This window comes from Accipiter gentilis, chromosome 18 (genome assembly GCF_929443795.1).
Source record: "Accipiter gentilis chromosome 18, bAccGen1.1, whole genome shotgun sequence".
In the NCBI taxonomy this organism is placed as follows: domain Eukaryota; kingdom Metazoa; phylum Chordata; class Aves; order Accipitriformes; family Accipitridae; genus Astur; species Astur gentilis.
The window spans coordinates 17,142,888-17,168,198 of record NC_064897.1 but is presented as its reverse complement, the minus strand read 5'-3'; the positions used below and the strand labels follow the sequence as shown (position 1 = coordinate 17,168,198).

The 25,311-nt window shown below is 42.9% G+C and overlaps 1 protein-coding gene across 3 annotated transcripts in view; it reads right to left on the bottom strand.

Moving 5' to 3' along the window:
* Positions 1-25,311, bottom strand: part of NINJ2 (ninjurin 2) — a 307,674-nt gene that overhangs the window by 40,007 nt on the left and 242,356 nt on the right. The window contains exon 1 of one of the 3 annotated variants that reach the window (XM_049822692.1): positions 9,556-9,722. The exons of 1 other annotated variant lie outside the window; for it this stretch is intronic. In XM_049822692.1, coding sequence (XP_049678649.1) covers positions 9,556-9,588 — 33 coding nt within the window. In that variant the 5' untranslated portion in view covers positions 9,589-9,722. Of the gene's footprint in view, positions 1-7,327; positions 7,461-9,555; positions 9,723-25,311 lie in introns of those variants that run through there. One more of the 3 variants, XM_049822693.1, reaches the window with a different exon arrangement.

The window sequence follows — 25,311 nt, the reverse complement described above, 5'->3', positions numbered from 1 at the left end:
TTTCTTAAAAAAAATAACAGAGATTAAGAATTTAGCCAGTGAGAAGTAGAAATGAAACCACAGAACACATTGCTGCTGCATGGCGATCTACCCATCCAAACAGAGATGCTCAGTCTTTCCTTCCTGCTTCTGCCACTTTTTACTTGTGTGTCCTCGGGTACACCAGTGGTCATTTAACCATCTCTGCCTTGACCTAGTATCTGTAAAATAGGCAGGAAAATACCTTTTGCTCCATATGGGGATTGTGAAATTAAACTCACTGATATTTACAAAATACTTGGAGAACTAGGGAAAGCAGAACGTGTTTCTCACACAAGTCCTCTGAGATTACAAAGTATTGCTGTGTTGTTATTTTCTGCAGAAACATTCCTTCAGTAAAACATGGGTTAGAGATGAATGGTTGATTGTCCTTTGGCTCTTGTTAGATTGGTAGGAGCCGTTATTTTTCTCACATAACTAAGGTCTGTGGTAAATTTGGGGGTTTTTTTTAGTCCCCCAAAATATCATTTGGAGTTGTGTGAGTGCAAAGAAAAAACTCCTGCAAATATGCGTAAATATTTGCAAAAATTAAAAACCTAAAGAAAAAAAAAAAAGAGCCTAAACAATTCACAGACCAGTACATCATCTCATTTTCTTCTTCTCATTTCTCTAAACCTGCTGACAGGATTCCCCCAGAAATTCCAGCACTCGCTGAACCTTGACCTAAGCAGCTTCATGAGAAATTTCTTCCCCAAGGGTTATTTTGGATAGAAACTTCTAAGATCCTGAGTGTAATGGTTTTCACAGCTGTAATTATAGAGTCACACATCTGATTCATATAATTTGACAAGGAATTATAGCTTGCCTGGTTCAAAGGAGTGTGTCAAGGTGTATGGTAACTGGTGATGTGAATCTTGCAGCATCTGCACACAGGCTTTTCCATCATTCTGGTGTCCAATTCAAATGTTTCTGTTACATGTTTACATACCCGAGGCAGTCTAGATTACAATATTCTTGTATTGCCTTTTCTCAGAGAGAGTTTTATAAACATTTGACTCACAAGCCAGGGATGGAGAAATGGCAGTGAAAATGCCCGTGCACCCTTTTGTACTTGGAGAAGCTCACTACTTCTGTGTGTGGTTATTGTACGCATGCAGCATTGCCCATTTTTGGTTCTCAGAAGAGAAACATAACAAATGAATACATATTTTTCAGGAAGGGCTGAGAAATGGTAACTTGGGCTGAAGGCTTCCATTTTTAGTGGCTAAATGAGCAGAGGTGATGTATGTTTGTTGGCTGAAGACAAACAAAGAAGCAAGTGTGTGGTTCAGCTCTCAGACATGGGCTGGAATGAAACCGAGGGAAGCAATTTTTTGACAAAAGACACAAAAATTGATTTAGCTGTGGTTTAACAGGTATTTCATGTTGCAGAGGACTCCCACTCACAAAGATGTCTCACTGGGAGGTTTTGCCATTGGCCAGCCAGGAGAACCACGTGTTACCACCACCATAACCAGGTTTATGATTACTCACTAAATAAAACCCACTCCTCGTGCACTCCAATCTGTAAGATGCAAGTTTGGGTGAGATGTATGTGTACTTCAATGTGGGAAACGGGTACATAGCGAGAGATGGTGCCCCTAGAGGTGGTGGCTGAGGGGGAGATGATGGAATGAGGGGAAAGGGGTCCTGCTGGTGGCTGATGCGTGGGTGCTGCAAGCAGGCCAAGCTGGGCTGGCAATGTGGCACAGGGGCGGCAGGAGGGTTGTCCTTGGCTCTCCTGGATGGGGTGCAGCCACGCTGACTTGCGGCTGCTCTCGGTGGGACATAGGGCCCCCACCGCGCAAAGCCCTGAGCATCCCCTCGGCCCTCAGTGCTGCACCCGCACCATCTTGTCACCCCAGGTCCTGTGCCGCTTCACCCCGTTCCCACCCCCTCAGGGAGACCCCATGCCTCCTGGGCCTTGCTGCCTCTCTGCTCCCCCTGCTTCTGTTGTATGAGCTTTATAAAGAAGGCACAGAAATCTGTTATTATTGATAAGCTTTTGTAGCTGCCAACCTCTGGGCTCCTCTCTCTTTACCTGAGGGGAGGTGGCAGCACCCACCGGTGCAAGTGACTCCCTCTCTCCCTCCCAGTCTCCCCTTCAGAAATGTCTGGGCTTCCCTAGATTGCTTTTATACAGCCCATTTCCCCTCCCTCGCAACTTTTGACAGTTTCTAGCTGTGACACGAGCTCTGGCTCTGCTATAGTTACCAGACATGGAGGCGAGGTGCTGTGTGCTCCGGTCTGCAACGAACCAACCCTACAAGGCAGTGGGAGAAAAAGTCCCATAATTTACTGTTATGGCAGCCCCAGCTCTGGGTGAAACTCCTTTGTCTAGTGCCACACGTTGTAGACTGGCATGCATTGTCACTGTGGGCCTATGTGCAATTGCAGGCAGAGCCCCTCACGGAGCCTGGGGAGGTCCGGGTATCCCTCGTCCCTGCGAGGCCGAAGAGGCAGCACCACTGGTACGGCGCTCTGCCTCAGCGGGCCTGGGGTCTGCGTGCTCTGCAGTCAGTGTCCTCTGGCAGCACGGCCTCCTTTCTGTAACCTATAGCACTGCCAGGCAACTTTTTAGATACATCAGAGGAAATGACTGTTCTAACGGTGCATCGTTGCCTTTTTCTTTCTGTTGCAGGGTTATCTTAATCCTACCCTAACCCTAAACACAGCGGAAGAATCCTATTTAACAACAGTCCCTTGTAGTCTTCTGTGGGAGGCCTCTCCACGCCTGTTGTTTGAGTGAGAGCAGATTCACTGACCGATGGGTCAGTCAGGCTAATTTACTATTTGATATGCTCTCTATCAACAGCCCCTTTGCCCCCTTTCCCTTCTCTGCCTTCACATGCAGGGCTTCGCAATGCACATGGCCTGCCCAGTGCACAGCATGGGACTAGGCTCCCTCTCTCAGAAAGATGCCGATACTTTTCTTTCACCACCCCTCAACAAGGTGGAGTGCGAGGGACCAGGTCAGCCTCCGGTGTAAGGCCGCTGGTTTCCATGGGATAACTCCGACAGTGTATTTGACTCCACATGTTCCTCATTGTCCCCAGACACCCTAAAACCTGGGGTCCAGTTTCTCAAGATAAGAAAATACCATCCATGTGTTTGGGAAGGGCATAAGGGAACGTTCACTCTAAGTGGGAAGGCTGGCCGTGTCCAGGTAAAGAGGGCAGGAGGAATGTATGGAGGAGAGGTGAAATGCCACATCTGACTATAGAACAAAGGACCAATTAGTACTGGCTGTAAGAAAGTCTCCTTCTCAGCGTGTTTTGATCGTGCTGTCTGTCTTCTAGTGTGAGTGTTATCGGTTTCTGGGACCAGCGTGGGTAATGCTACGCAGACTTGCATGTCCCTGCAGCTGCGGGAGAAAAGCATAGGATCATTCTCACTCCTAAGTGTGAGAATGGGCGTGAGAATGCCAGTCTACAACGTGTGGCACTAGACAAAGGAGTTTCACCCAGAGCTGGGGCTGCCATAACAGTAAATTATGGGACTTTTTCTCCCACTGCCTTGTAGGGTTGGTTCGTTGCAGACCGGAGCACACAGCACCTCACCTCCATGTCTGGTAACTATACCAGAGCCAGAATCCTATTTCACACCTGTCTTTTGACCAACTAGGGCATGGTGAATCTCTGCCTAAGCCTCTAGCTAGTCCTGTAAAGGCTTTACTCTCAAGTAGCAGTCCAAAATCTTGCAATCTGAGTGATGTCCATTAGTAAGAGCAATCATTTCTACTTTTGGGTCTTCCATCCTTCTTCCACTGGCTACGCCCAGACTTGGACCTTCAGCTAATTGATCTGAAGGAGAGATCCTGCTGCCTCTACATGCTCTCATGGCCACACAGTCTTAGTCATTGGCAGTTGTCTGATCCTCCCGAGAACCACTGCAGGACAGCAAACCAGGGCATTAACCTTGCCAAAAAGTGGTTAGCTTTGTCTGAGTTTAGCCCTCTGAACCAGCTTTACCAGGGTCAAATGAATGGCACAGGCAGTTCCAAGTGCATTCCTGGGAGTGGGGAGTGGGATCCTGCTTCAGGGGCTGCAGTAATTGGGTTACTTCAGTTAAAAACACAGTGAGATAAGTTCTTCAAACTCTTGATGGCTGAGTTACACACACCATACAGGCATATCACAGGAATAGCGCTCTCTGAAGCACTTGTGATTTTCTTTCTGAAAGGCTCTTTCTCTCTCTTAGTGCAGATTGTCATTATCCAGGCCCAAATTACAGAACCCAGATAATGCTACTGAAGTCCACTGGGGCAGGGACACTGCTCAGCTGGCAATGTTAGATCGTCACTGTTATAGGAAATTGCTAAAGGAGAGCAAAGGTTTTACAGCACTAGAAAGCACAAGCTGGCTGTTGTTGCAGAAGCAGGCAAATACGTGCCCAGGCCAAGAACTTGTAAGCACATCACAGCCTCAAGGCACACGTTACAGCCACAAAAAAAACCACAAACCCAAAAGTCTAATTCAGTTGTGAACACACTCCCTGCATCACCTCATCAGGCCTAGACTGAAAGTGTCATGTGGGAGATGGGATTTACAGTGGTAAGTGGGACTTTCCATTTGTTTTGTGGGCATTTTGGAAAAGTCCCCACTGTCAGGCCTATAGCTAATGCTATTTATCTGCCCGTCTAAAATCTTCCCGCTGTAGATCTGGTCAAAAACTGAGCACTGGAAATAAATTATCCAATTATTAAAATTTTTTTCCCTTGTAAGTTGCTTGTAAACCTGTCTTTATTTCCACAGATGTATTTTGCATTCAAAGTATTCACCAAATAGCTTCTGCCAAAAAATTTCAGTGTAGGGTCCATTTTCCAGAATGATTATTTCATGTTTACTCTTTTTACTTTTGATGTATGAATGACTCCCTAAATGGTGAGGTATTATTTCTGCTACTCGTCCCAGAGGATTGTAAATTTTTTAAACCAAAGAGTAAGAAACTATAAAAAGAAAGATGCAACATATCACATATAGCTTTTTTTGCAACACGAATATGGATGACATTCATCCAGTGCACATCCCTTAAACACCCATTTATACAGAACATAACAGCCATTCATGAATAAGAAAATATAAAAATCCAAACCTAATAAAACTCTGGAGCCATTTAGAACCAGCCCCAATCTTTGCTCCATTCTGCAATATTTGTCTGGGGCTCTGACAGAATTAGCCATGGCAATAATGTGTGAGTGTTACTGATTTCAGCTGTCCACGGACCTTCCCCTGGTTACTGCCGCTGTGGTGGGAGTGGTGGAACGGATGTTGTCTCAGTTGCTCCCATTCAAAGTCTGGTACATTAGCTTAAATCACCGATGAAACAGGGTTGTGTTAAGATGCCAGAGCGTGAACTGCAGCAGCTGAGGTACACAACTAAACAGATGTAATGGGTCTTTTGCTGCTGAAAAGAATGGTCCTGTATGGCTCCCTCCTCCTCTCTGCCCCCTGCAAATCTGTATGGAAGGGTGGGAAGCAAGAGCCAGGGGGAATAATAGCATAAAGAAATGCAGATAAATCAGCCAGAATGTGACTATCAAAGCCATACTTCCTATTCTAATCTATAAATCTTTGTTTCCTGAAGTAAAAAGAAATTGGTGATGGGATCTTGTTGGGTTGTTTTATTTGTTTCTATCCCGAACGTATTTTTCTGATCCCAGTTGTCTCAGGAGGTACTCTGTTATATCTCATCAGGTTGCTGGTCTGCCTGCCTTGTTTCTCATTAATGGCAGATGCTTAATAGGGGAAGGTGAAAGTTTCACTTGGAAGCCCCAAATGGAGACGTCTGGGAAGAAGAATGCATCATTCAAATTAATTCATGTTAAAGTTTTATCTTTTAATAGGTAAATTAATCTTTTTAATTAAAAGATTTTAATTCAAGTTTTATCTTTTGTCTTAGCACTTGGCTAGCTGGCACAGATCTGGGGAGGCTGCTCTACAGCCTTGTGGCTTTTTTTTCCATTTCAGTACCATTTCCTTTTAGCATCTCTGTGTGCACAGTTTGAGGTTTTGCTGGTCTTCCTAGAAGTCAGAACTGGAAAACAGACTCTTTTGAAACAGACAGAACAAGAAAATTTTTGTGAGGGAGAAAGTGGATTAATGGGAGATACTTCTTGCTGTTAAAAAGCAGTCCTTGGTCTCACTTATGGACAGTTGGTGTATAACTTCTCTAATTCAGGATACTGCTTGCAGTCAGCAATTGTGCCATTGCCTGTAGGGAACTGAAAAGTATATTTATTTTTATCCTGCTATTGGCTTATGGGATTTGAAAGTACCTTTTTTAGCTTGCATAACTGTAAATATTGTTACTGGACCTCCCGACCTCTTCTCAGTGCTTGCTCCAATATTTGACCTTCTAACCTGCTCCAGGAGATGGCAAATTCCACAGGCTGATGACACGCTGGGTGGGGGAGTCTCTTGTTATGGAGACTTTCAATTTCACTGAGTGACCTCCTGTTCTCATAATTTAGGATAAGCAAAAAATTTGGGGCCTGAGCAGTTCTCCTTAGAGCCTTCTTAAATCTTGATTGCCTCTTCCAGCTCTCTCCTACGCTGGGCCAGAGGCTCACATTGTTTTCATTCTATTGTTACCTGTCTAGCCTGTCCATGTAAATGTTGTAGAAGAAATGCTAGTAGGTTCAACTTCTTCAGACACAGGACCCTCTCCCTATAAATAAAAATCCCTATTTCTCTATTGTATCATAGTTAACTTCCATGACTGTTTCTGCTACTCCATCCAGGAGCTCTTTGAGGAGAAGTGAGTCATGCATTACCACTCCAGAGTGTGCAGTGCACATTCCCACAAGCTCTTCATAAACCCACAGCTGGAAACTTTCAAGAAGACACCTGCTCTGCCTTCAGTGCTCAGAGCAGGAACTCAAAAGAGGCTTTTAAATGTACTTTCAACTGAAAGACTTCTTTTCTCCACCACTGACCGCTCCTCTCTTCACCTCACACTTGTCAAGTCACGTCATTGCCAGGACCCTCTGCTTGTCTCAGCTCTGTGCCGCAAATCCTGATTTAGGATCCTGCCGACTACATCGATTCGTCGCGAATGGGTGATTTAGATCACTTAAAGAATCACCATCAAAGCTATTAGTGAAAGTGGTTTTAATACGATATTGTAAAAGTGTAACTTAACAAAGTTTGATGGCAAGGTTCACTCTATTACTGTACAGCACAATCATTTGAACAACAGTTCAGAACTACCAAGGCACAAATCAAAGTTACCAGGGCAAAATAAAAGTTACCAAGGCACAAATCAAAGCTACCATACTACAAAGTTATGCGCGATATCGGCCGCTTACCAAAGATCTGCTGTTGGTAAAAGGTCTCTCTGCCTTGAAGAGCAACCTCGAGAGGTGTCCCAGCTCAAAGGGAGATCACCACCATGCAGCCAGGCTGCTTAGCCGGGAGAGCTCAAAGAAGGCTCACTTAGCCTGTCATATTTATGGAATAAAGTGATTGGCTTGTAGTCAAATTCCATGCGATGGGAAAGGTATGCATGAGACTCCTTGTACCCACAACTTTCTTTGTTCCTCAGTAAATGAGTCTCAGAAAAGCCACCCACTATTCATGTGTTAATCGCATGATCGGTGTTCCAAGCTCATATGCATCGATGCTCACTGTGTCACTCTGCTCCTTTGTGGGTTTTCAGAGAACAGACTGAAACTAGAGGAGTTCTTGGCCCATTTACGGCTTAGGCCTTTAGCTCCTTTGGAGCCTGAACCAAACTACCACTAGTTTGGTTAAAAGGTCGAGTGCATCCGTCATACTATGTGGTTGTATGTAATGCTCTTTCTCTCCCCTGCTAGCACTGTATATTTCCCAGTCATAAGCATACAGGAATCTGTGTGCATTCACCTATATTTTGTACTGTCTGGAGGCTTCATGAAATCCCTGTAAGGTGTTGCAAAGAAAATCTCAGTAGCATGATTTTTCTTGTGGCAACCTGTGTAGAGGTGGATAGAAACACTCCACACCTTCCTGCTCTAGAAACAGACAGGTATGCTCTTTTCAATTTTGTAACTCAAGGAACCTTTGACCTTCTGGGCTTATTTATTTGAGTATTGTAAAGGCTGAAGATGCTGAGGATCACTTTTAGTCTTCACTTAATCTCAAGATGGGTTGAAAGAGAAAAATCTAAACCCCAGATTTTTCAAAAGTTTATGAGTATTTTAATTGGTGAAGCTGATTTTTTTCATCTATGAAACCTGGGCTTCAAATACGCAGTAGACCTGAAACTTTCCATTGGGTGGAATGATTTAATACACAAGGAGTTAATTTGACTTTTTATTTAGCATAATTTTCTTGTCCTCTTTGCCCTTTGCCCCCAGTTTCTAGCTCACTGATTTCTATATTTTTCCCCTTATTACCTAGTTCTAGGAAAGCCTAACTTCTCTCTTCCTCAGTCCTAAATAGAGTACATTTTCACAAACTGTCACAGTTACCTGTGTATCTTCCTCAGTCATCTTGTCCCTTATCTGAGCATAACTGTTCCCAGGTCTTAAAAATCGGCTCTGCGCCTCGTATGTCAGTGGAGATACATTCTGCACGATCAGGAATTCTTGGTCCTTTTTTCTAGTTAAGGATAATTGTCCTGGTCATTTCCAAAGGCACAAATCTTTCCATTTTAGTTTCTCTGACATGGGCCAAAGAAATAAAAATTGAGACCCCAGACAGACTTCCCCACTTTCAAGTCTAAGGATGTTAAAGATCATTAAAGACAGAAAAATCGGCTGCAAAATTTGGACCCTGCTGCCCACCTCCTCAGGGCTGGAAGCTGTGCCCTGGGCAATGCTTCATATTCTTCCCTTCTCCAGAGTTGTCTGAAGTGCGGATCTGGACTTGAACTGAAGTTTGATGGGTGTTTGTGATCTGGGATTTTGATTCCATTTAATCTCTAAAAGTTTCTTTTTCCAAACCCTTGGGTAGTTGCCCTTTCCTAGCACACACGCTGAGCACAAGAAACACCCTTCTTAAAAAACACAAACACTCAGAAAAGGAACATAGAGAACTGGGAGAGCTTCACCAAGAAGTTTTGTTTCTCTATAAACCCTACATAGGAAACCCTGGCCTCTGTGCTCCCTCAGCATTTGCTGTATTTATTTCTTTTCCTCCTCTCCAGATTGGGAGTACTTTCTGCCAAACAGAGCAAGGCTTTGTGAGATGAGGAATGGCTCAAGTTTTTGCAGCTTGTAAAGTATGTGCTGCCTCCTTCTGAGAGCTGAAGGCTAACTTCTGCCCCTGCTGCCCTTCCTTCCCCCCAAAAGCAGCTCTTTTTAGTAATACCCCTCTTCTTACCCTCACTCTTTCGGAAAAAGGCTCGTAACAGCTCCTGGCAGCGCAGGGCAGAGATCCTGCCACTAGCTTTTTGTCAAAGGGGAACAGAGGAAAAAAGCAGCACTGAGTTTTCAAGTGAAATTGGCTGCCAACGCTGAGGAGCGAATGATAGGAGCGGTGGATATTTCCTCCAAACCAGGGATCTTCCCTCCCGCCTCTCCCTCCCATGGGTATTTCCCCGAGATAGACTCACTTGAAGATTGATGCTCTCCCCTTCCGAGGCCATCCTTTTGCCCCCAGGTCCCTTCCTCTGCAGACGGCGCACGGAGCGGGGCACTCTGCGCTCCCAGAGACTCTCTCTTCGCTGGACCAGGACGCGCAGCTGCTGGAACAGACCTGCTATTCATCTGCCGGCGGCCGGCCGCCTGCCTTGGCATCAGCTGGGGGGAGAGAGAGGGGGTGGCACGCCAGTTCCTCATTGTCCGCGCAGTCCGTGGAACAAGTGTCCCTCTTAGACTTTCCGTGACAGTTGTGTTCATTACGTGTCTGTGTTACCTCTCCGAGTCCAGCTGAGCCTCATGAGCTCACTTGGGCTGGGACGCGGTGATGCAGCCAGTGTACCAAGAGGTTCCTGGCATGGGCTGTGCAGCCGCAGCAGCGATCCCGATCTCCCTCTCTCTCCGCAGCGCACGGCAGAGCATACGGATGAAAAACTAATGGTTGAAGAGATTAGGTCCAGAAAGTTGTGCCAGCTAACCGCTGCTGCTACTGCTGCAAAGATACTGTTACATCTCAGATAAAATTTGCCCTTTACTCTCTTTACAGTCCCTTCTTCTCGTTTTTCTCCCCAGCCAAAATGCCCTTCCTTTCCCCTCCCCAACACTTTTTTTTTAGTTGAATTTGATATGTTTGGTCTTAGCTGAAATTGAATCTTGCTTTTTGCTGAAGTTAAAAGCAGTTACGAATGACACTGGAATGGAAATGTATGAAGCCAGAACCAAGTCACAGTGTAGAAAAATATGTTGTTATTATTAGGTGGAATCCTCAGGCAGAAAAATCAGTGTAATTCTCTAGATTTTAGAGAAACTCCGCTACTCTGTACTACCTGCAGATCAGGTAAGCATGTTTGGCTTTTGAAGAACAATTTCCATAGTTACAGTAACATAGAAAATTTATGTTAAGTAATATATTCTGTTTAAACAGTTTAGCCAAATGCATGTTGTAGTACTCCAGCCTGACTAAAAGTGCTGACAAGTCTGTCAGTAAATGATCCTGTTGCATTGATGTTTCCCAGCAAAAGGCCTCCTTTTGCAATGAAAATACCAGTGCTTACTACTGCAAGTTCATTTCAAAGTGTTGATGAATTTAGCCTCTCTGCATTCCTCTCAAACAGCTTTTTTTTTTTTTTTTTTTTTTTTTAAACTTACAGATGTATGAGCTGAAGCAGTGAGATGTGTTTAGGGACCGGGCTAGTGTCACGCAGGAAAGCAGGGGCTAGGATACAGCTCATTTCATCCTTAGGTTTTGGTCCAAGGCTGAAAGCCCATCAGGAACCATGAGGCTGATTCTACAATTAAAAGCCACCCTCATAGTTCCTACTTCTGAATGAAAATTAATAACCCTGTGGGTGGTTATCACTGACGTGATTGTTTGAATCCTACAGGGAAATGGAGGTGAGGGGAAAGAGGCTACTCATTACTACTCTTCAGCACCTGTTGGCTTTTTCTGTTGTTTTTTTTTTTTAATGTAAGGAGCATTTAACCCAAAATGCAGCCATCTGCTGCTGCTGTTGACTTGCTCTCCTGATGGGAATCTGTATGTTAACTGAAAGCTCCCTGTAAGTATACTGTTGCACAGATGTTAATATAGATAATTACCTGTTTTGATTTACTTAGTGTAGTCTATAAAAAGATGCTATGGTTGATCAGTTTATAAATAAATATCATTTATTAATAGATAATTTATGCTGGGTAGCGTCCGCTGTGTTTGTTGAGGCACTCCCGGGAGTTAAAAGGACTTTGGGTTGTGCAGGTTCTTTGTGAACAGGCTTCCAGCAAATGACGCATGAAGTCTGGCCAAAGTTTTTTGAGTTCCTATATGTGCCATAAGCATAAAAACAAGTCCAAAATATCTTCTAGTGGTCAGACAGGAATGAAATATCTATCATTTCATTTAGTAGATAAAAAAATATCACCAGTGTACAAATTTCAAACAAGACTGCATGATATATAACAACGTGCCTTTTAAAAAATATTTTTTCTTAGTATATCTAAATGCTATGCGGGGGGCCTTTTTTTTTTTTTTTTTACACACTCTCCTGAGAAGTATTGCAAAGAGTAATAATCTTGCACTATGTTGTCAGAATACCTACAGAAATCAGTCAAAATTTACAGCAAACCTTGTGTCCTTGTAGACACTTCAGTTAAACCAGGTTCCCAGTGCCTTCTCCCAGGATAACATGAAAGAGACTTTCTGCAAAGTGTATTAGTGATAATGGCTGTATCGGCCTCCCTTGAAGCGAATCCTCCCTTTGTCTGGAGCCAAACACATTAGAAGGAGAAAACTTCAAAAAATAAAATTTCTCTTGGTAATTATTTGTCTGTGTCATTAATAGCAAAGCTCAGAGCCAAAAAACGTGAGAAGAGTGGGGAGTGGGTTTATTTTAACTTGAATTGTAATAGCTGCCCAAGAAAGGAGTGCCTCAGTGAACACAGTTATAATTAAGATTTACTTGTTACCAAATGCAATTACAAAGAACCACATTTTTCAAACTATCTTTCTAGTAACTGTTAATTATGATGCAAGAATGCACCATTGTAATGGTCCAAAGATTAAGGCATAGAAAATGCAGCCCAAATTCTAAAAGGGATTGTGTGACAAGAGTGGCAGCACTCACCAGTTTTAGACTCGACAGCCCCCAAACTTTCTTCCAGTCCTTTTTTATAACGCAAGACAAGTGGTAGACCTGCAAAACCTGGCTGTTCTAATGGATGTTGATTGCTTAGAGAGTCCTTCTGGTAATGCATACTAGAGACAGTTGGGGAAAGAGCAGTGTTCTTTGAAAGGAGGGTGGGGAGCATTTGGGGCATGACGAAGAACAAGTATGTGATTTTCCTTGCAAGATCAGCCCACGCTAGCTGAGAGCGGAGGGGAGGCTCTGTGGATCAGCCACATTCACTGGGGAGGAGCACGCATGGCAGAGTTGCTTATTTCCACCCCCATCCTCTTATGCCAGCCAAAGTGCTTGTGCAGCCACCCAAGAAACCAGACAGAAGAACTTCTTCCAGCTGGAAAAAAATACATTTGCCGGCTATTTTTTTGGCTGGGATCAGATCCCTGACCTGGTTCTGCACATAACTGCACAAACACTTACGCTGGCAGCAGGGAGGGCGCCCGGTGGGAAATGGAAAAAGCAGCTGGGAGTGGAGAAGGGTGGGGACAAGCCGGTTCAAGCAGCATTGCTGCTGAATGTGTAACCAGAGCGTTGCAGTGCTGGTGCCACCAGCGGGGCTGGCCTCTGCAAAGGGGACATGGGAAGGAGAGCTGCAATTCTTGGGTTTCAGCACTAGGCAGTAGAGACTGCTGGCAGCAGAAAGTAGGCCATGCTGTGTGAAGACTGATGCAAGAATTGCTCTTCCCCACCGCTCTTAGGTTTGTTGTGATACTCAAGAGAGAACCATAACCAAGGCCGCAAGAATTTCTGTAGGATGACTACACTTCTGATAGAGCAAATAACCGGGCAACTTCACTTCTTAACCCTTCCCAGGCCTTGATTTTGCGATACAAAAGTGGTTTGGGTTTGAGACACCCTTTCTCTACCCTGTAATTTTGGGCCACCTCTTCACTATATCAGGAAAGAAGTGTGCTACTGATCTGTCACGGGTGCATTCACCCAATTCTCTGAGAGGATGTGAAAAGAGCTTGACTTGTCTAGCCTTGCAGAGTGAAAACCAAGAGGGATACTGACACCAACTACAAATCCACTAAACTGGAAAACTCTAGGGAGATGGAAATGCAACATTAGCACAGGAACTAATTAATAAACTGGCCAAGAAAAATGCTAGGTTAGAAATTAGAGGAAGGTTCTTGGCTGCCTAAGTGCTGATGTTCTGGAGAATCCAGCCAGTGAGAGTAGCAAGGACAAGCAACCGAACTGGACTGGAGATGTAGCTTGCTGAGTTTACCAAAAGGATTACCTTCTGTGGCTGCCTGTGACAGCCAGGGACTGACTCCGCTAACCAGTCTTGTCCCAGGTCCTATCTTCTGTGTTTTTCACCGGTGGTTGTCTTTGAAGAGCAAAACTCAGCAATGCTGCAGTGCATGCTGCTGCAAAAGTGAAGGCAAGTGAGTAGGAAGCCAAAGGCCCATTTTTTGTAATTTCTTTAAAAGCATTGGTCCCATTGTTTTCCGATTAATGGTAGGGGTATAGCTCCTGGCTGGCAGGACTAGCTTCACCTTTTATAGGAGAGAACCACAGAGTATAGCCTAGTGTTTGGAAGAGTACTAATCCTAAGGAAGGCTCTGGAGACAAAGAACAAAAAGATGCAAGTAATACTTCTAAAATTCTCCCAGAGGGTGATAAATGATCCTGTACTTATCCAATGAATCATTAAATTATATGAAAGCAAGGCTAGAAGGGATTTTAAGGAGTCACCAATTCTTTCTCCTGCTCCAAGAGCACAGCGGGTCAGTGGTACCTGTCTCATTAGCACAGACATTGCTCCAGCCTGCTTTGAAAGTTTTCCAGATGTGGAGATTTCCAAAGCAGCCTATCCCAGTGCTTCAGTAACACCATCCTAACAGCTAGAAATGGTTTTGCTAATATCTAATAAAAAAATGTCCCTGCTGCAATTTTAGCCTGTTATTCTTATCCTCTCCACATGGGAGAGAAGAGATTGTTTCCTTCCTCTTTGCTGCAGTCGTTTACATTTTTGAGGACTGCTATCATGTCTCTGTTCAGTCTTCTCTACATTTAGGAAAACAAAAATTCCTTTGCAGTTTCCTCATAGGTTATATTTCATAGATCTCTGAGTGCTCTTGTTGCTCTCTGAACTCTTTCCCGTTGAATTATTGGAGAGTTTTGAACTGTTGGCAGTCTGCGTTAGCACAGGTGAAAATGGTCATAGGGGTGCAAGTGAGAGAAATAATGGAGAAATAATCTTCTGTGTATTTGGGTTGATAATAGAAGTCTGGAGCACAGACTGTAACTTTTGTGGGCTCTGACTAAGTGCGAGTTTTCTGTCTGTCCTTGAGAGAAAATCACTACTTCCCACTAGAAGGCCAGGACAGATGCTAGACAAGAAAGATTCTTTTACCACTCTTCAACTTTTTAAAATGTTGTGGTAAGCCACAGTGAGAGTGAGAATAAAGTAAAGGTGGATCAGGCTGTAGGGAGTCCAAGGTCACCTCCTGAGCACCAGCTGAAGCTCATGTAACCAGCTACTGACAATTCCTAGAAATCTTAGCAGCCCAGACTTGTTTTGGCTCTCAAAGGAGGGATTTGGAGTAATGAAACCATGTCCTATTTGGACAATAGTTTCTGAAGCCTGAACGCTCTTTCCTGGGTACTAAACTCTTCGATTTTGTCTTCCTCAGTCAAACATCTGCACCGGAAAGGTAGATTAAGAACATTAATTAACCACAGGCCTGGCAGGAGAAGGTATCACTCAAGAAACAGGGAGCTCAGTCGGATTACAGCCAGACTGGCACTTCTTTGAGCATTTTGAGAGCTCAAGGGAACAAATAACTCCGATGTCAATCCTTATCTTCTACAGGGGAACGTGTGAGAGGTTAGAAAAGGGTTATGTGCATTCCAGTATACACCCCCTCTCTTTAACACCTCAGCCACAGCCTACAGAAATTACAGGTTGCTTCATGCTCTCTTTTTGTCTCATTAGTTCAAGACAGACTGATACTTTTCAAAACTTTTGAAGCTTTTTCAACACCAGTGGGTCAGGAGGCAGGCACATGAGTGCCCACACACACAGGCACACCCCCCATTACATGATCGTTGTTAACACTGCGTGGCCTTTAAAAGAGTCATGATACATTCTTTTTCTCTGAGTCCTCCAGTGATTACCAAAACATCTTCCGTGATACTTCTGAACCTAAAACTTGCTGCTATCTAAATTTCCTTGTGGATAATTCTACTTACTTCAGTGCTTACAGCCTTGGTCCATATCTGACTTTGGCCTCAGCAGTGTTTCCCAGCTTTGCTGTGCCTGGCAGCTTTGAAAGCCATTTTCCAGGGTAAAGCTTGGAAAGCTCATCTAATTAAGACTCTCTCTTACATGCTCCTTTGCTTTTCTTCTGGAAGTCTCCTCTGAACCTGGCCCTTGGGAACTGGGCAAAATAACGATCTCCCTTTCTTGCCCCTTTCTGTATTGGTACTTTTCCTGGTGTTCCACTCTGCTTGAACTGAGTCTTTCCTGAATCTGACCCTGGCAGCAGATCTTGCCATGGGTGCACTTTGCATGCTGTGAACAAATGCTGCGAAGTTCCCTATGTTGCATTTCACCTCTATGCCATTTTCCCAAAGACAGTTTTGCAGCTCGAACACAATCGTGGCTTATTCATACAGACTGATTCATAATAATCAGATCACTCCCATTTCCTTCAGCTGGGGTTGAATACACTTTGCAGAAAGTGAACAAATCCTCTACGATGAACAACTCCCCAATTCCCTCTCTTGTACCCTCCCCCCTTCCAGTGTCCACCCCCATCTCCCCACCTACTGCTGCAAAGAACTGACCCAACGATAAGCCAAGGGGTAGATCTGGAAATGGTATGTTAATGGCATTCCCTCTGCCACCTTTGTTTATTCCCATCTTAATGCCACACTCTAAATATAAAAGAAACCCTCAGCCTTGCTTACTCTCTCCCTTCCCCCATCTCTGCCTTCCTGACAAAGTTTCCAAATAAACCTTGAAACCCACTATCAGTTGGAAAATGTCTAATCAATGAAAGACACAGGAGACAGTAATATGAAACTCTTTGCCTCAAGATCTTAGTGTTTCTTACTGAACTTCAGTCTTTAAGGTCAGGCATTCTATCTGATGTTTGGCTTGATGTTCATTGAACACAAAGTCAAACAAGGGGCAAGCCTGAGTAGGTTATTCCTCTGTTTACAAAGCAAGCAGCTTACTGACTTCTGGCAAACTGGATGTTGAAAGGGCATCCTTACCTAAGGAGACGGGAGAAAAATAGGGAGAGATTTGGTATGGCAGGACCTAGAGCATCATTCTCAGTGGGCTGCTTTGTCCCCGAGTATTGATGAACTGCAGATAACTCAAGCAGCAATGACTGCAAAACCGTGAAAGACATAATTTGCAAAGAAGTGTCTTAAAAGCAAATCATGTGGAGGATAGCTCAAGTCAGTACGTCCCACAAAGCCCCCTTAAATCCACAGAAAGTCCTCTTGTCTGCAGTTAGCTTTACAGCAGCCCTGAAGGGAGACAGCAGGGGAGGGGGAGATTCCACCAATATTTGAAACAGGAGGGAGGAGGGAAGTTATTTAAGGAGGTAAAAATACAAGTACAATGGGATGAAATTAAAACAGCAGCACCTGACAATCAGACAAAATTTACTGATGTTTTGGCATCATGTCTCCAGGAAAAGGAAGACCCATGTTTTTATGATGGTTCTAATTTGATGTGATTTAGCCCTGAGAAGTGTACAGCAACAAGACAAAATAATCGATTTTTGTAGTGGAAGGTAGGATTAGGAAATTTAATGCAGTTATTGGATCTGTGTCTTGAATGTACTTTTGCTTTCTTGCTGCAAGGTTCCAAGGGAAAACAGAATTTTCAGGCTCAGAAATTATTTCTGTACAGACATTTATGGATACATTGTTCCTCTCTGCTAGGATCTCCCTACAACAAATGGGGACTAAGAGGTTTTAAAGTCTGCTGTCTTTAAGCAATTTTGTCAACAAGCAGCTGAGATCTGTTTATATTTTAAAGACAGTCTATTTAGTTAAATTGCCAAGCATTACAAGTGCTGTGGTTAGGGCAATGCCTCAGGTCAAGACCAGAAATACAAAGTGCAATAATGTATATTACTCAGAAGGTCTTGTTACTGGGGACAACCCACCTTGCAGTCAGTGGACTTTCTCTCTCTTAAAGGGCTTAAGCAACCATGTACTAATCCAGTAACTATGTGCAAAATATATATTTATTTGCTGTCAAACTCCCTTTCTGTGTTGCAAATCGTAAATCAGAAACTCGTGCTTAATCTGGTCTGACGGGTATTTTACATTATGCTGTGCAGACACAAGAGCTACTAAAGCTTTTTGCTTTAGCTTTGTCACTTCCTCAGAATTTGTAATATCTGTGAGAAGCTCTTTTAAAGATCTTTTGCAGTAAAATTTCCCAGTGGGATGGGAGAATTTCAGGCCTGACAGTGAGTCTTACATGATGAAAATCAATCACTGGTCTCTACAGTTTTGATTCTGAATTAAACACAAGTATTTCACTGGTGTAGTTCCAAAGGCCTTGCTGGAATCCCTCTGATTTACACCCATATGAGATCAGCATTAGGCCCCAGTGTTTTCATTTTTCATTTGTTATTCTTGGCCCTAGTGTCCTTTTACCACTGTTGAATACAATGTTCCTAAAACACCAGATGTGCTTGTGAGATGGGAGAATACGGCAAAAAAAAAAAAAAAAAAAAAAAAAAAAGATTGCAGGGATTCACTAAACAATACATGACCTTCTTTTGCCCTGTAGTCTGAATTCTGGGCTTTTACACCAGTATAACTGCATTTATTTCTACAGGACTGTTTCTGATTACCATTGGGAAATGAAGTTATAAATCCTTCCTAGTGTAAGTACTTTTGTTATAGTAGCTCCTTAACAGGATCATTGAGCTATGCTCAGTATTAGCTTATATAATGACTGATGCTTACTATACAATATTGGCCACAGATTTTGTACAAATTCTGGGTTTCCAATCACTTTTATAATACTTCAATCACTATATTACTTACTGGTTTCAAAGTATTATGGGCTTTGTTGCTCTTTCACTACAGGTTAACTCAGTCAGTGCTCATATTAGGTGCTTGGAGATCTTAAGTAACATAGTTATTGCGCATAGTTCATACCAGCTATCGCATAGTTTATACCGGTTAAAACTGGTGGGAGATCCAAATCTGCCCCAGTATCCAGATTCCTTTGATGTGGTAGGAAGAACAGGTTCAAATCTGCAGAGTGCTGGCCAGTCCAATCTTAAACAGCAAAGCATTAAACAAAGTGCTGAGCTTTAGCTGAATGAATAATGTGACCAAAGGATCCATCTGCTCTTCAACCTGCACGGCCAAGCCCTGTGTGAACAGGGAAGCCAAGGCTGCGTGTGTAATCACCTGCATTATCTTATGCTTGAACCTGAGACCTGGCTACTATAGCCAGGCTACAGCGAGCTACTCACAAAGTAAGTCATTTGTTTAAAAGGTCTGAGACATCTTCACTGATTATGGAAGTTACAGGGAATTGTTTTCTTCCATCTTGAAGTCATTCATTCACTATTGCCACGAAGAGCAGGCTGCAGATAAGGGAAACGAATGAATGGAAAAAAACAACCAGAGAGCATCAACAGCAATCTACTGTGTATCCCATTAGAAATTAACTTTCAGTTTGTAAGGGTGAGCTGCTGCTAAATTAGTCTTTTGGGACGATAAATGTTTTGAAACACTTCTTAAAGCATTGACAGTCACGCAGGCAGCAACAGTAAATTTAGCACTTTAGAGTCAGGTTTTGTTCTCATTTATACCATAGTATGTTGGAAGTTGATCACTTGATGTCAGAAATTTACCTCAAATTAACACTGGTACAAATGATGCCAGAATCTACTCCAGTGAGTATCCACTTTCTGCTGCACCCACTAAATCACGCTGAAATCAAGCAACGGGAGCAAGATCCAACCCTTCCCTGCACATGCACGAATAAAAGTATTGGCATTTCCAAAAGACAGTGTGTCCATCCTAGCTGAGCCATGAAGCAGGAGTCTGCCAAGATAGAAGAAAGGTAAAAAAGGTGCTACCCCTGATACCAGCCTTGTTTCCCAGGGATCCATAACTGACTCAGATCCTCTGGCAGAAAGCAGAGACCTTGGGGCAGACACCTACCGGTGGGATTACATCAGTATGGTCATTTATTTTGACTGTTTCTCCAGGCACAAATTCTTCTTATGAGGTACTCAAAATGCAGACAGGGTTAGTCCCTCTTCTCCTAAAAAATATTAGAAAACAGTGTTGGCAGTTCTTTCCTCTGAGCCAATCTCCAACACGTTCTTTAGCAGGCCGAGTGTTTTATATGGTAGTGGCTTTCAGCTCAGAAGTAAAACCAGGGACTTAATAATTGTGTCAGTTAAAATCCTGTATCACTTCTTTGTAAATCTCTCTTATCCAGAAAACATCCTCGCTGGGTAATTAATTAATTTCTGTCTAAAATTCCCACTTAGTTTTATTGGGAACATGATATTCAGTACGCTATGCTTAGATCCCTCAGGTAATACATGCTCTCTGCCTAAAACAGTCTTTCATCCCAGAGGTGGCTGAATTGCAATGGTGAGTGAAATGCTCTTTCTGTATACAGTAAATAATCAGGTGGTAAATTTCATTAGGTTCTTGAAGATCTTCGGATAGAGGATACAGCATAAAGTCAGTCAGTCCTTGGCAGGAGTACATGTGGGCTCTGGATAATGGATAAAGTGAGAAGGCCAGGAGTGCTGAGAATTTAACAACATAAGATGAAGGCTTACAGTGAGCCATCCTTTCTCTTCTTTTCATACTCAATTTTTCAGTGTTACAAAAGAAAGTGCATTTAAAAAGGATTTTCCATCGCATAAGTAAAAGTTGTCAAAGACATTAAAAACCTAAAATATTCTCTGTGGCTTTAAAAATACTTCCCCTTTCCACTGTCTTACCCCGTGTATTTCACCTGGGATCTGAAGGGGTTGCTCAAGGAATAAGAGACAACATCATACCTATGTTCATGTTTAAAAAAGTCTACTAGGATGGTGGTTCTGTAACATGGATCTTAGTGACGGGTGACCAAAATACCTGTGCTCCAGAAGTGTTAAGGACTTGATCGAAACACACTGAAGGTAATAGAAACATCCCCAGTGACTATAATGTAGGCCCAGAAATTTTCACTCTGCTGCCATGCTTGTGCAATTTCAAATGTTTGCTCTTTATGCTGTAAATCCTCCATTCCAGTAGGTTAATTATGTATCAGTATTCCTTTACAAAGTGCTTGGAATACTCCTTAAGGTAGTAAGCAAAGGAAAAAAAATATATATATGTTATTTTTCAGTCCACCATCCCATGCTTAGTTTTAAGTGAATTTCATGTCTTGAAAAGCGTCATTGATGGCCCAGGCACAAGCATTCTCCTTTCATCTACAAACACTTACTCCAGCAGCAGAACAAAAGCTTTCTCCATACTGATCCCTGACAGTACATCTTCAAACCGAAGACTTCAAATGGCAGGGCCTCTAAGTCCTTGATCTGTCTGGCAGCCTCTGTAACAAAGGGGCAAATTTGTGATGGTGCTTTTTATGATATGCTTCTCTAGCAGGAACTCAACTGGGAGCCTCAAATTGTCTCAAAGATCAGTGCTGTCTAATATTATTATTCACTGGTGCTCTAAAAATAGTTCTGATTAGATTATAATAGATAGAAACCCACAGAAATGGCTTAGAATGCTAACAGTTTATTTTGGAATAAACAGAATTTTTTCCTAGTGAAATCTATCATTATGCTAGAAAAAAATTACTCCCAAAGGAAAATAGTTTTATTTTTTTATATGCCCATTAACTAATATGAAATGTGGTTTGTTTTGTTTTGTTATATTTTTTACAAAAAAGCCTGGACTGTGGAAGCCAAGAAATATGATAACAAAAGCATTTCTCACAAACATCACCAGTCTTGTAGAAATGCTGACCATGATACCTGATTATATCAGGCATCTGTGACTGCCCATCATGTAGGAGTTACAAGGTCACTGTGACCTAAACAGGCAAAGGAGAATCATAGTCTTTCCCAGTATATAATCCATAGCAAATGCAAAGCGTACTGGGGATTATGAGTTAGCATGATAAGGTAACCTTCTTGCTTATAGATGCCTGAAACAGGACTTCCAAAATCCACTATTATAACTATCAAACTGCATCCTGACTCACTTCATAGCAGAATTACTGTTTCAGGAGCAGTTCTTCCCTGAAAACTGGTTTAGAAATTTTTCCTGTCAGACAGCACCAGCCATCTGAATTAAAGCAGCATCCTTAGAAACTGGTATTTTATGCTGGTCACCTGAGACAGAAGCTCTGAGGCTTCATTACCTCTTCCCTGCTTTGAAACATCACAACCAGATGTTTTCCCTCATCACTGAGGGCTGCTGGCAGCATGCATCCCTCAGCCAGGAAGGAGAAAAGGGAGGGAAGAAAGTGGAATAACTCTACAGGCAGCTTGGATGGAGTGATGCTGATAGAGGAAAGTTCCTGCTCTTTACCATCACAGGACAGTCTTGCCTCCTGCCAGCTTATGATAATGAACACCACAGGCACTCGCCTGAAAGCGTCTCCATTTAAGCTTTTTCCCCCATAATGAATCAAAGGAAAGCAACAATTCAACCCATCAAATAGGAAAAATCCCTGTCGTGCTTCTGCCCAGGCAGAAGTGACTGTTGGATACCCTAGGGGAAGGGCTGCCTTTGTGTTGGACTGTTGGACAGGTCTCTGTGTCCATCCCCTACCAAAGCATTGCATCTACTCCTCCTTATTTGCATCTCTCATCTGGGACCCATGCCCTTGGGCGAATTCCCAGCACCTGTGCATTTTTCATTACAGAGCTGGACCAGCTGCTTCTACCGGCTTCTCAGAGGGCCAGCATGCCCTGCTATGAGCAGCAGCAGGGGGAGGAGGACAGTGCGTCCTTCTGTCAGCCCCTACCTGAAAAAGAAAGTTTCGATTTACCTTTCAATAGCCCTAAAGTAGACATGAAGGGGGACTTCGTACCCAGAGGGAGATGGTGCTACCAGCAGCACTGGGAGATGGAGGAGCATCTTTGTTGGTATGGGCAGCCTGCTGTGTGCTGTCTCGTGTGTGGAGCAGGGTGTGACAACAATTAGCTTTTTTTTTGGAAGAAGTGGGGAGGAAAAGAGAAATTCTATTCACATCACAAGATTTTATTCTGAGTTTTTTTTGTCCCTGCTTAAATGTATCTGTCTATCTGAGGTGGTCCTGTATTCTAGCATAACAGAGACCCAATGGATAATAAAAACAATTTAAAAATTGAACTGCAGAAAAGGAAGGTAAGGAAAAAAAATAGAGCACAACTAAAAAAAACAAATCATATTTTACACTTACAAATTTCCTCTCAGACTAAATGCTAGCCAGAAGTACTTTCAAGGAATAAGCAAAAGGAAAAGAAATTAATTGCTACGGCCCACAAGCACACACCATGTTGTACTTTAAAGGTGAATAAAGACTGGCCAACAGCACAGGGACAACCTAATTTTCTAAGGAAACTATACAGTAGTGATACCTTTAGTTTTGAAAATGCCTTTTCTGAGTTCTCTGCCCAGTGACCTGTGTGGATTTACTTCAGAGGGTTACAGAAGCCTGAAAGCCTCTTGAGCTTTGGACTATCTCTACCACAGTTCTGAAAACTTCTGATTGTTTCAAAGATCCATTTGTTTGAAATTTTTTTATACACTTTAACTGTTTTCTACCTGTATAAAATTTCTACTCTCTCCTCAGTTCTTTTAGAACAATTTAGGAGCAACTCCAAAGTCAGTGGTGCTTGTTGTAAAACCTGCCTCACTGAAACACTGTTGTTTTTTTTAAAAAAATGTTTTTCCAGCAGCATTGGCATTTCCTCCCCCTCCCCAAACCACCTCACCTTTTTCCACTCATCTATTCTTCTGACTATTATTTTAAGTACACCAATAACAATATTGATGTAAGTTCAGTCCAGAGTGCTTAAAATAATAGAAAACCGCAGGCAAACCCTTTGGCTTCTTTTTTGTACGCAATGTGGAACTGTTAGCACAAAAGGTGATAGCTGACAATGAGCAACCCTATTGTGAAGGATGCTGGAACACTAAGCTGTTTTTGCAGGCTGATGCAAAGTATAAGGAAGTTAATGGATGGCTTTATAGTTTGGGATCCAAGATGATGGGCTGGTATCAGGTTTTAAGAGGATAATAGGCTAATTGTTCTGAACAGATAACAGCAATTTGCAGCTGGATGGGTATAAGGCAGTATTCATTCTAGAATGTTTCTACGTGCAGTGAAGCAATTTTTTTACTCTTTAGAAACCTATTTACCAAGGAATTTAATACAAGAGAAGATTAATAATTTTGGAGGGGCTGGATTCCTTAACTGGGATATCCTACCTTCACACCTGACAGCAAATTTATGTTCTGATTGGAAGAGTAGTTATACTCAAAATGGTTGCAGGATGTACTGTGGAGTGTTGTATGCTGCCTATGTTACGTGCAGAATTACCAGAAAAGGCAAATACAAATATAATCAGAATGGCATGACAATGAGAAAAAAACCCCACACAACACGACAAAAAGAACAAAACTATTCTCAGCGACATATCCGCAGTCCAATTGATCTGTGTGGGGATTGCATAGCTTTAGTGCACAAGAGTGATGTTTGCCTCAAAAGTTCTAAAATAAAAGTAGAAGGAAATAGCTGATGACTAATAGGGAAGTTCAAGGGAAAGACCCCTATTATAATAAGAAGCATCTGTGGTCGTTGTACTTGGAAAACATAAAATTACCGAAAATGAAAGTAATTCGATAACTTTATGGAGAGAAGAAGCTCGGATGTTTAAGTCATCACTGAAGCTGAAATGGCAAGCCTGAGCCCTGGCACTAGCTGCTGCCTGTGCTACCCTGCAGACAGCCAAAAGGGGAGCTCCAGCTGCAAGCCCAAGAGGCCAAGATAACAATCGTTTGGAAACATTTGTGCCAAGAAGTGTGGCTCCATTACTGCTCTCCCACTAATGCAAATGATAATAGAATCAGAAAGATGCAGGTCTGGAAGGGCCCTCAGTAGGTCCTTTAATCTGTTTCCTGCCCGAAGGCAGAATGAACTGTACTTATGCTATTTCTGGTAAGTGTGTGTCTAACCTGTTCTTAAAGGTCTCCGCTGCCGAGGCTTTGAAAGCTCAGAGGAGAGGGCAGGTGGTGATGACACCCAAGGTGGGATGGCAGGATGGAAAGGCAGACAGAGGTGGAGAACCAGTTAACCAGGGAGGAGCTGGGTGCAAGAGCAAGGGAATGTGATAAAAAGAAGCAAAAAAGTGAAAAATCTCAGCCATAACGTCTACAGGAAAAATCCAAAGAATGTGGGGCATAGGATACAAAAGCCAGAGCAAGATGGTTTGTCAGGAATTAGTTGGGGAAAACTGGAGTTCACGCAGGAGGAAGCTAGGCAAGAGAAGGAGGACTTGTGTAGCAGGAAAGGTGGACTAGTGCTGGATTCCCTGCACATTTTGTTATTTGATTTTTTTAAAACATTATTCTTCTTGTTGCTTACCCAAGGATCCTATGAACATTCATGCAATTGTTACCTTGAAGTCTGTGTAGCAACCCAGAGCACACTTTATGAATTGTTGTGATCTGGAGGTGGTTGTTGTAACTGGTAGGTCCACGAGTAAGGGTCTCATGATCAGCAGTTAAGTGTTTCTGTATAAAGGCAAGAGCATATTACAGTCAGGTGTGAAAGCTTAGCTAGTGACATGAAGTTCTTTCCTGGACATCTGCCAAATAATGCTGCCACTGAGAGGCTGCTAGACCATTACGGAGAACTTATTTCTAAGATAACCATTTTGATATATACATTTTTACAAGCAATTTTCGTCTACTGAAAACAGTAGACCAGTACCAGATGAGGAGAGGAACGTAAGAGAAAGAAGGAGAAAACGGAGGCTGAGCACTTCACCTGATATACATTAGCTTGCTCCTGTACTAGCTGACTTGACAACACCCATGGAGGGT